This window comes from Electrona antarctica, assembly GCF_951216825.1.
Source record: "Electrona antarctica genome assembly, chromosome: 8".
Taxonomy (NCBI): domain Eukaryota; kingdom Metazoa; phylum Chordata; class Actinopteri; order Myctophiformes; family Myctophidae; genus Electrona; species Electrona antarctica.
The window spans coordinates 53,458,706-53,470,647 of record NC_136789.1 but is presented as its reverse complement, the minus strand read 5'-3'; the positions used below and the strand labels follow the sequence as shown (position 1 = coordinate 53,470,647).

The 11,942-nt window shown below is 44.3% G+C and overlaps 1 protein-coding gene across 2 annotated transcripts in view; it reads left to right on the top strand.

The window, feature by feature from the left end:
* Positions 1–11,942, top strand: part of chrdl2 (chordin-like 2) — a 42,531-nt gene that overhangs the window by 19,608 nt on the left and 10,981 nt on the right. For both annotated transcript variants that reach the window (XM_079507193.1, XM_079507192.1), the window contains exons 7-8: positions 8,123–8,372; positions 10,420–10,608. In XM_079507193.1, coding sequence (XP_079363319.1) covers positions 8,123–8,372; positions 10,420–10,608 — 439 coding nt within the window. The remainder of the gene's footprint in view (positions 1–8,122; positions 8,373–10,419; positions 10,609–11,942) is intronic.

Here is an 11,942-nt window from a genome sequence, read left to right as displayed (position 1 = left end):
TGCTAGACCTCTGTTACCAACGTAACACTTGTGGTTGTTGCACCACCTCACACTAAGTTCAAACTTAAATGGCTTTTAGTCTTGACTTCAAATCCATATTGAAGTTGTAATTAGGCTAAGTTTGAACTTAAGTGAGAGGTGGTGCAACTGGCTCCTGGAAGTTGGAACACATCTGTGCCACATTAACCATTATTGTCTCCACCAGGCCGAAGGCATGGGGAGAGATTATGTTTTGCACTCCGTCCGTCCGTCCGTGTGTCCGTCCGTCCGTCCGTTTTGCACTCCGTCCGTCCGTCCGTGTGTCCGTCCGTCCGTCCGTGTGTCCGTCCGTCCGTCCGTCCGTCCGTCCGTCCGTCCGTCCGTCCGTCTGTGAACAGCTAATCTCCGGCACCGTTAACCCGGTCGATGCCAAATTTTGCACACACACTCCCTGGATGCCAATGATGAACCTCTGCCCCAAAACTTTCAGAACGGCCTGTTATAGCGCCACCAGGAGGCCGCTTTGTGCAAAACAAGTTTTTGGACAGCACACCTACAGATTTTGTCCAAACATCACGCAAATTGGTACACAGTCTCTCTAGAGCCATTCAACGAAACGGGTCTTTCAGATTTCTCAGACTCCATCCTGATTGGCTAAGATTGGCTTCCAAAGTTCGCAGTAGTGCTCAGTTTTAAACAAAATGCTGCAAATCATTAACACATCGTGTGATTTCCGTGAAATTGCGCACGCACATTCCCACTAGGCCGAGGAAGAAATGCCACGTGAACATTTTCAACTCAGCCTCATGGTGGCGCTATAACTGGCCGAAAAGTGTTTTACCTCCAACTGCACGGATTTGTGGATAACTTTGTATGCCAACTCCCTAGAGGCCAAGGAAAAACCTTTGCCTGGAATTTTTCACATCTTCTCTTTATAGCGCCACCAGGAGGCCGACATATGTAAAGCACATTTTCTAATATTACTCCTTCAGATGTTATCCAAATTTCACGCAAATCGGTACACATGCTCTCCATAGTCATGTGATCAAGACGGGTTTGTTTGATTTCTCATAATCCACCTTCATTGCCTACGATTGGCTTCTAAACTTTTCAGGAGTAGCTTTGTACCCGTTTTGTACAAATCGCCACAACTACTCAACGCAGCGTCCGATTGCGGTGAAACTGTGCATGCATATTCCCACTAGGCTGAGGAAGAAATGCAACTTGACAGTTTTCAAATCAGCCTCATGGTGGCGCTACAACAGGCCAAGCCGTGTCACACACATACACACACACACACACACACACACACACACACACACACACACACACACACACACACACACACACACACACACACACAAAACATGTTTATATTACTCCTAAACATTTTGCCAAACATCACACACTCCTATCCTCCTGGTGGAGACCTGTGCCCAGAAGGGCACTTTTTCTAGTTTTATCTATTTTTATAGATTTTTCATATTCCATCCCGATTGGCTAAGATTGTCTTCCAAAGTTTGCAGGAGTGGCCTCCGTTTTGTACACAATGCCTCAGATCTTGAACTCAGCATCCGATTGCCGTGGAACCTTGCACGCCACATCCCCACCGGGCCATGGACTAGAGATGCGCGGATGGACTTTTTTTGTCAACCGAAACTGCGTGTACACGCTCATTATGGATCCGTTATCCAACCGCATTACCGTATTGTGCCGAATATAAGAGGACTCTGATTATAAGACGACCCCCATGTTTCAAGACTCATTTGTGGAAAAAAGAACATTGAATGTAAAATAGTACGACCCCGTTTTTTTAGGATATTTCCATTGGAAAAAAAAACCTTTATAAAAAGCTTATATTCAGCACAATCGGGTAATTATATCATCCTATTTATATTATCTGCACCAATAACTGCACCGCAGGGATGCGCATGGGATTCTATACGCGGTACGTACAGTACTTGTGCAAACAATGTCGCTCACTGTTATGTAGCGATTGTGTTGTATATTTCCATAAACCCTCCTGGTATCCATTCACTTATTTCTCACATCACAACGTCTTTTCATAAGGCATATCCAGTCTGTGGCTAGGGTTAAGGACTGAAATCACGCCCAGTCCCACGCCAAACTTATTTTTATTTTGTTATAGGTTTCTCTATCAATATAGCTGCCTGAAGTCCACCCATAGAGTTATACAGGATAGAGAACAGACTGCAACGCCCCCTGCTATTCATGTCAATGGAAGTTGCTCAGTGGTGTTTTGAAGCACCCGGAACAACGCTCTACTTCAACTAATTCATTCATCTATCTATCGTGCATTGGCAAGGTTTTATCGCGCGTTAGGGCATTAACATAAAAATCGATTAGTCGATTAGTCGACTAGCAAAACGGTAGTCGACACTGTAAATCAAAAATCGAGTAATCGTTAATATTATTTTTCATATTTTTTATGATTTTTTATGATTTTTTTTTTTACAGCAGACATGCAGCTGTGAGCTCTGTTGTTTTGTTGGTAGTTCTCCAACTTAAGTACTAATCCCTTCCTGGCTGATTGTTTTCATATCATATACAAGCCGACTGTACGTGGGTTTTGCCGTCACCGTCACTCGTGTAGGTGCGGTGTGCGGCGGTGGCTGGCTGCACTGGCAACATTTAAGACAGATTTTCAAAAAGCATATGCCTCATAGGCTCATACGCTCAATGGGGACAACTACAGTGTGTAAATACTTTTACTATTGGTGAGTTTATTACAATATTACTGTAGTTTGTTCAACAAGTTAGATTGGAGACGTGTCGTCGTTTCGTCCGGTACAGTAGTATAGCAGCCTGTCCCTCCTCACTCTGCCCAATAATATCCAGTTTGGTGACAGTCAAACTACAGTAGCTCTTGCCGTGATTTCATGTTTCTTTTTCTTATTCATCTTTCTTCATGCTTATCCAAAAAAAGTGCAGGCGTGCGGCATTATTAAAAACAAACAGCTATGCCGCGCGATCATAGTTATAATAGTCGCGATGGAGTGAATCATCTGATTCATAGCCTGGTAAGCCTATAGCTACGGTAGCAAGCCTAGTATGTAATCATAACCTCCTCCTAGCTTGTAGCTCCTTCTAAAAACCAAAGGAACTGTGGTTGTAACTTGTTGTTGAACATTTAGGTTTGTATGAAAAACATCGCATAATTTATTCCTCCTCCTCCGTCTCAACAAACATTTTCAACAACGTAACATGCTATGCTATCCCTATCGCGCGTAGCACTTATTTTGAAGAGCAAAATGTGGTGTCTTGACCGGTTGTTGTTCTCTCGGTCGGTGGTGGAAAAACCCGACCGGAGTCATGTGAAATGTACCCATTCTGCAAACTGTTAATAAATACTTCAATCAATGAATCACATTTACAGATCAGTTTACATTCTCCACGTATGAAACAAGTGTTGTGATTGGTCGTATATATGATCGTATCCGGGGGAAATATATCTGACGGATGTTCCGGACCGACACTTCCGATAGCGTCTCTGCTTTAGGTTGTGACCAGGCTTTTCTCTGCTCTACACTCTCTGTCTTAAGTTGTGACCAGGCTTTTCTCTGCTCTACACTCTCTGTCTTAAGTTGTGACCAGGCTTTTCTCTGCTCTACACTCTCTGTCTTAGGTTGTGACCAGGCTTTACTCTGCTCTACACTCTCTGTCTTAGGTTGTGACCAGGCTTTTCTCTGCTCTACACTCTCTGTCTTAGGTTGTGACCAGGCTTTTCTCTTCTTTACACTCTCTGTCTTAGGTTGTGACCAGGCTTTTCTCTTCTTTACACTCTCTGTCTTAGGTTGTGACCAGGCTTTTCTCTTCTTTACACTCTCTGTCTTAGGTTGTGACCAGGCTTTTCTCTTCTATACACTCTCTGTCTAAGGGTGTGACCAGGCTTTTCTCTTCTATACACTCTCTGTCTTAGGTTGTGACCAGGCTTTTCTCTTCTATACACTCTCTGTCTTAGGTTGTGACCAGGCTTTTCTCTTCTATACACTCTCTGTCTAAGGGTGTGACCAGGCTTTTCTCTTCTATACACTCTCTGTCTTAGGTTGTGACCAGGCTTTTCTCTTCTTTACACTCTCTGTCTTAGGTTGTGACCAGGCTTTTCTCTTCTATACACTCTCTGTCTTAGGTTGTGACCAGGCTTTTCTCTTCTTTACACTCTCTGTCTTAGGTTGTGACCAGGCTTTTCTCTTCTATTCACTCTCTGTCTTAAGTTGTGACCAGGCTTTTCTCTTCTATTCACTCTCTGTCTTAAGTTGTGACCAGGCTTTTCTCTTCTTTACACTCTCTGTCTTAGGTTGTGACCAGGCTTTTCTCTTCTTTACACTCTCTGTCTTAAGTTGTGACCAGGCTTTTCTCTTCTTTACACTCTCTGTCTTAGGTTGTGACCAGGCTTTTCTCTTCTATACACTCTCTGTCTTAGGTTGTGACCAGGCTTTTCTCTTCTTTACACTCTCTGTCTTAGGTTGTGACCAGGCTTTTCTCTTCTTTACACTCTCTGTCTTAGGTTGTGACCAGGCTTTTCTCTTCTTTACACTCTCTGTCTTAAGTTGTGACCAGGCTTTTATCTGCTATACACTCTCTGTCTTAGGTTGTGACCAGGCTTTTCTCTTCTATACACTCTCTGTCTTAGGTTGTGACCAGGCTTTTCTCTTCTATGCACTCTCTGTCTTAGGTTGTGACCAGGCTTTTCTCTTCTTTACACTCTCTGTCTTAGGTTGTGACCAGGCTTTTCTCTTCTATACACTCTCTGTCTTAAGTTGTGACCAGGCTTTTCTCTGCTCTACACTCTCTGTCTTAGGTTGTGACCAGGCTTTTCTCTGCTCTACACTCTCTGTCTTAGGTTGTGACCAGGCTTTTCTCTTCTTTACACTCTCTGTCTTAGGTTGTGACCAGGCTTTTCTCTTCTTTACACTCTCTGTCTTAGGTTGTGACCAGGCTTTTCTCTGCTCTACACTCTCTGTCTTAGGTTGTGACCAGGCTTTTCTCTTCTTTACACTCTCTGTCTTAGGTTGTGACCAGGCTTTTCTCTGCTCTACACTCTCTGTCTTAGGTTGTGACCAGGCTTTTCTCTGCTCTACACTCTCTGTCTTAGGTTGTGACCAGGCTTTTCTCTTCTTTACACTCTCTGTCTTAGGTTGTGACCAGGCTTTTCTCTTCTTTACACTCTCTGTCTTAGGTTGTGACCAGGCTTTTCTCTTCTTTACACTCTCTGTCTTAGGTTGTGACCAGGCTTTTCTCTTCTTTACACTCTCTGTCTTAGGTTGTGACCAGGCTTTTCTCTTCTTTAAACTCTCTGTCTTAGGTTGTGACCAGGCTTTTCTCTTCTTTACACTCTCTGTCTTAGGTTGTGACCAGGCTTTTCTCTTCTTTAAACTCTCTGTCTTAGGTTGTGACCAGGCTTTTCTCTGCTCTACACTCTCTGTCTTAGGTTGTGACCAGGCTTTTCTCTTCTATACACTCTCTGTCTTAGGTTGTGACCAGGCTTTTCTCTTCTTTAAACTCTCTGTCTTAGGTTGTGACCAGGCTTTTCTCTGCTCTACACTCTCTGTCTTAGGTTGTGACCAGGCTTTTCTCTTCTATACACTCTCTGTCTTAGGTTGTGACCAGGCTTTTCTCTTCTTTAAACTCTCTGTCTTAGGTTGTGACCAGGCTTTTCTCTGCTCTACACTCTCTGTCTTAGGTTGTGACCAGGCTTTTCTCTTCTATACACTCTCTGTCTTAGGTTGTGACCAGGCTTTTCTCTTCTATACACTCTCTGTCTTAGGTTGTGACCAGGCTTTTCTCTTCTATACACTCTCTGTCTTAGGTTGTGACCAGGCTTTTCTCTTCTATACACTCTCTGTCTTAGGTTGTGACCAGGCTTTTCTCTTCTATACACTCTCTGTCTTAAGTTGTGACCAGGCTTTTATCTGCTATACACTCTCTGTCTTAGGTTGTGACCAGGCTTTTATCTGCTATACACTCTCTGTCTTAAGTTGTGACCAGGCTTTTATCTGCTATACACTCTCTGTCTTAGGTTGTGACCAGGCTTTTCTCTTCTTTGCACTCTCTGTCTTAGGTTGTGACCAGGCTTTTCTCTTCTATACACTCTCTGTCTTAGGTTGTGACCAGGCTTTTCTCTTCTATACACTCTCTGTCTTAGGTTGTGACCAGGCTTTTCTCTTCTTTACACTCTCTGTCTTAGGTTGTGACCAGGCTTTTCTCTTCTTTACACTCTGTCTTAGGTTGTGACCAGGCTTTACTCTTCTATACACTCTCTGTCTTAGGTTGTGACCAGGCTTTTCTCTTCTATACACTCTCTGTCTTAGGTTGTGACCAGGCTTTACTCTTCTATACACTCTGTCTTAGGTTGTGACCAGGCTTTACTCTTCTTTACACTCTCTGTCTTAGGTTGTGACCAGGCTTTTCTCTTCTTTACACTCTCTGTCTTAGGTTGTGACCAGGCTTTTCTCTTCTATACACTCTGTCTTAGGTTGTGACCAGGCTTTTCTCTTCTATACACTCTCTGTCTTAGGTTGTGACCAGGCTTTTCTCTTCTTTACACTCTCTGTCTTAGGTTGTGACCAGGCTTTTCTCTTCTATACACTCTCTGTCTTAGGTTGTGACCAGGCTTTTCTCTTCTATACACTCTCTGTCTTAGGTTGTGACCAGGCTTTTCTCTTCTATACACTCTCTGTCTTAGGTTGTGACCAGGCTTTTCTCTTCTATACACTCTCTGTCTTAAGTTGTGACCAGGCTTTTATCTGCTATACACTCTCTGTCTTAGGTTGTGACCAGGCTTTTATCTGCTATACACTCTCTGTCTTAAGTTGTGACCAGGCTTTTATCTGCTATACACTCTCTGTCTTAGGTTGTGACCAGGCTTTTCTCTTCTTTGCACTCTCTGTCTTAGGTTGTGACCAGGCTTTTCTCTTCTATACACTCTCTGTCTTAGGTTGTGACCAGGCTTTTCTCTTCTATACACTCTCTGTCTTAGGTTGTGACCAGGCTTTTCTCTTCTTTACACTCTCTGTCTTAGGTTGTGACCAGGCTTTTCTCTTCTTTACACTCTGTCTTAGGTTGTGACCAGGCTTTACTCTTCTATACACTCTCTGTCTTAGGTTGTGACCAGGCTTTTCTCTTCTATACACTCTCTGTCTTAGGTTGTGACCAGGCTTTACTCTTCTATACACTCTGTCTTAGGTTGTGACCAGGCTTTACTCTTCTTTACACTCTCTGTCTTAGGTTGTGACCAGGCTTTTCTCTTCTTTACACTCTCTGTCTTAGGTTGTGACCAGGCTTTTCTCTTCTATACACTCTGTCTTAGGTTGTGACCAGGCTTTTCTCTTCTATACACTCTCTGTCTTAGGTTGTGACCAGGCTTTTCTCTTCTTTACACTCTCTGTCTTAGGTTGTGACCAGGCTTTTCTCTTCTTTACACTCTCTGTCTTAGGTTGTGACCAGGATTTTCTCTGCTCTACACTCTCTGTCTTAGGTTGTGACCAGGCTTTTCTCTGCTCTACACTCTCTGTCTTAGGTTGTGACCAGGCTTTTCTCTTCTATACACTCTCTGTGTTAAGTTGTGACCAGGCTTTTCTCTTCTATACACTCTCTGTCTTAGGTTGTGACCAGGCTTTTCTCTTCTATACACTCTCTGTGTTAAGTTGTGACCAGGCTTTTCTCTTCTATACACTCTCTGTCTTAGGTTGTGACCAGGCTTTTCTCTTCTTTACACTCTCTGTCTTAGGTTGTGACCAGGATTTTCTCTTCTTTGCACTCTCTGTCTTAGGTTGTGACCAGGCTTTTCTCTTCTATACACTCTCTGTCTTAGGTTGTGACCAGGCTTTTCTCTTCTTTGCACTCTCTGTCTTAGGTTGTGACCAGGCTTTTCTCTTCTTTACACTCTCTGTCTTAGGTTGTGACCAGGCTTTTCTCTTCTTTGCACTCTCTGTCTTAGGTTGTGACCAGGCTTTTCTCTTCTATACACTTTCTGTCTTAGGTTGTGACCAGGCTTTTCTCTTCTATACACTCTCTGTCTTAGGTTGTGACCAGGATTTTCTCTTCGCAGATGTGTAAGGCTGGGACTGAGGCTAACCAGTGATGTACTATGTTATTTTTTCTTGTTCTAATACACACAAAGAGACACTCGGTAGACCAGTGCTCAGGAGGAGAGCAGCTGAAGAGCCGGCCGGCCCCGGACCCCCGTCCCCCCCGCCCTCCCCCCCACCACCACCACCACCATCACCACCATCACCACCTGCATGGCAGCAGCTCAGGGGGGGCCGCAGTGAGGACCACCCCTCTCAGAGGCCTGAGGCTCAATAAACTCAACCTCAAAGGGGCCGCCGAGACCACCGTGAAGATCCTACTGCAGAGGAAACACCAGAGAGGTGAGCTCGGTCCACGCATCGCACGCACACATCGCACGCACGCACGCACGCACGCACGCACGCACGCACGCACGCAAGCACGCACGCAAGCACGCACACACACACACACTGAACTGTCTTCTAACTAGGGTTGCAACAGTTAACAGTTTAGATGCCGTGCTCGAGATAACGAGAGTAACTTACCTTTGTCCAGGACGGCATGCCCGAGATAACGACATTTGATTAATTGTGATTAATCTAGCAAAAAAGTATCAGAACGTCGATGTTAGCGGCTCATTACTCAGTATTCGTTTTATCAGACACGCCCCCTTTCCTATACAAACCGCCCCCCTTCGGACACTACAAAGCCTCCCGTGTGCTCAGATCATAGAGTTATAAAGGATAGAGTGAGGACCGGGAGCGACAGCCCCACCCCCACCCCCTGAAATTAATTTCAATGGAAGTTGCTCAGTTTTGCGTTTTGAAGCACCCGGAAGACTGCCGGTATAGTACCATTACAACTCATTGGCTCGAGCGAGCGGAAGTTGAGAGCGGACCTCAAATTTGAGGTCCACGTTATTCGCACACGACGTCACTGAACGTCCATCCACCTCCAGGAACACGTGTGCTGCGGTTCCACTTTTGGCCAGTAGCTGAAAGTACCTTCACTAAAAAACGCCGGGACAACGCTCCACCACACGTCCCAAACTCTTCTCCCTTCTGGCTCCAAAACTATGGAATACACTTCCCATTGCAATCAGTCAGGACTGCAGACTCACTCTCCCAGTCTTCCGTCGTAGTCTGAAAACCCACCTCTTTGTGCACTGTGGTGGCGAAAATGCATATAAACACTATGGTATTGATTAATTAAATGTAGCCTACTAGTAGATGATACTTAACACTCTAATTACCACCTGTTCTTCACTGACCAACTCATTAGATACTGCCGACTCATGTAAACCTATTTCAAACTGTGTGAGTTAACTATAGAATAGAGTCCATTTAAGGAATGACCATCTCTTGTTACTCCTGAAACTCTGTACACTCCTGAAAGTATAACATATGTGTGGGACATGTGTGTGGGGAGTGCTGGGGGAAGCTCTGGAGGGAGACACTAGTCTCTCTCCGGTGTGATGACATATGAAGAATGGAGTTCAAATCCTGATGGTTGAGTCCTGCTTCTTCCTGATGTTGTTTACTTACTAATAGTAATATCAAAAGCTGCCAGAACAGCACATGCTTCAAGCAGCTATAGGGCATTAAGCAACTAGTCGACTATTCAACTAGTCGACCAGTAAATCCACTAGTCAACCTTGTTGGTACTAGTTGACTAGTTGATTTTGTTTTGTTTTTGATTTTGTAGGCCTCAAGATCAGGTAGATTATAGTTATAGTCACCAATGTACAGTATGTATGTAAGTTTTTAAATGTACAAATATTGATTTCCCCCATAATAGGTAGTTACTATACTATAATAGGTAGTTAAACAACTTGTCGACTAGTCGACTAGTAAACTAGGCCACTAGTCAACTAGTAAAAATGACTAGAAGTGAATGCCCTAGCACATGCACATGTGCGTGTGTTTTTTCCTTCTCCATCTCCTAGCATGTATATACAGTTAGCATGTGTTTTAATCTCATAGCCTGTATATATATATATACAGTTGGAGGCCATCGATATTGTCCTTTTCTTTTTGCTGAGGTTTGCGTGATCTGCGCAAAAGGACAGTTAACCCATTTTGGGCGGGAACCCCTTTTGGTGTTTTAAACATCATGTTATAATTTAGCTATTGAAAAATAGCAGATCTACAAGCTCATAGCGCGCCACCGAGTGGCGCGCTACGAGCTTGTAGGTCTGCTATTTTTGAAAAATCGTGAAAATATTTATTTCAGAAAACTGGAGGATTTAGAAGGATTTTTTAAAATTTTGAGGTCAGGCCTAAATGGGTCAAATGATAAGGGACAATATCGGTGGCACCCAACTGTATCTACAGTAAACATGTTTTTTTCCTCACAGCATGTGTATACAGTAAACACTGTTGTTTATTTATTTATTTTGTATCTCCATAGCATGTATGTACAACGGGAAGACGTTCTCCCATGGAGACATGTGGCATCCCGTGCTGGGGAAGGTGTTGGAGTGCATCGTGTGCTCCTGTAACGACGGCCTGCAGGACTGTAAGCGCATCAGCTGCCCCAGCCAGTACCCCTGCTCCCTGCCCGTCAAGTCCCCGGGCAAGTGCTGCAAGGTCTGTCCAGGTAATAATGACATCAGCTGCCCCAGCCAGTACCCCTGCTCCCTGCCCGTCAAGTCCCCGGGCAAGTGCTGCAAGGTCTGTCCAGGTAATAATGACATCAGCTGCCCCAGCCAGTACCCCTGCTCCCTGCCCGTCAAGTCCCCGGGCAAGTGCTGCAAGGTCTGCCCAGGTAATAATGACATCAGCTGCCCCAGCCAGTACCCCTGCTCCCTGCCCGTCAAGTCCCCGGGCAAGTGCTGCAAGGTCTGCCCAGGTAATAATGACATCAGCTGCCCCAGCCAGTACCCCTGCTCCCTGCCCGTCAAGTCCCCGGGCAAGTGCTGCAAGGTCTGTCCAGGTAATAATGACATCAGCTGCCCCAGCCAGTACCCCTGCTCCCTGCCCGTCAAGTCCCCGGGCAAGTGCTGCAAGGTCTGCCCAGGTATTAATGATGACATCATCAGCTGCCCTATAGAGCGTCGCAGTCCCCTTTCATGACGACGCCAGGGCCCAGGAAATGAATCACAATGCATTTTTCCCATAGACATTTCAAAAAGTATTTATTTAAAGATCTTTTAAGCGTCGTACGAAGCCAACTCGAGTCGTGACAAATCATGACAACACACAATATTTTGGACCAAACAAATAATTACATAGAAGAAAAACAACAAAAAAAGTGTTGTAACCTGCCGTTTTTTTCTACTTTCTAATTCTTTCTAAAAAATTGTGTTTGTTGTCATGATTTGTCACGACAAGAGTTGGCTTTGTCCGCGGCGTAAACGTCTTTAAATAAATACTTTCTGAAATGTCTATGAGGAAAATTAACGGAGAATCATTTCCTGGGCCCTGGTAGGGGGCGGGACTGCGGCGCTCTATAGTCAGTACCCCTGCACACACACACACACACAGCAGTGTTGATTCTTTCGTCGACTGAAACTGTTAAAGACGAAAAATGTTCGTCGACTACCTTTGTTTCACTGACGAAAACTAAATGGAAACTAAATGAAAACTAAGCTATGATGACTAAAACTATAAGACTAAATATATTGACACTTTCTAGTGGACAAGAGATCCAGTATAAGTCAATTTACACTTGGTTGCATGCTGAAAGTAGCCGATCTACACGCTGACAACGCGTCGCAGCCAGGGTACTGGCTGGGACCGTGTAAAAATCAGCCATTACGACGGCATTAAGGTCCGCCTAAATACACTTTAGTCGACTAAATCAACTGTAGATTTAGTCGACTAAAATCACATGACATTTAGTCGACTAAAACCAGACTTAACACTAAAACATTCCAGGTGACTAAAACTAAATGAAGTTTCATTTCAAAGACTATGACTAAACTAAAATAG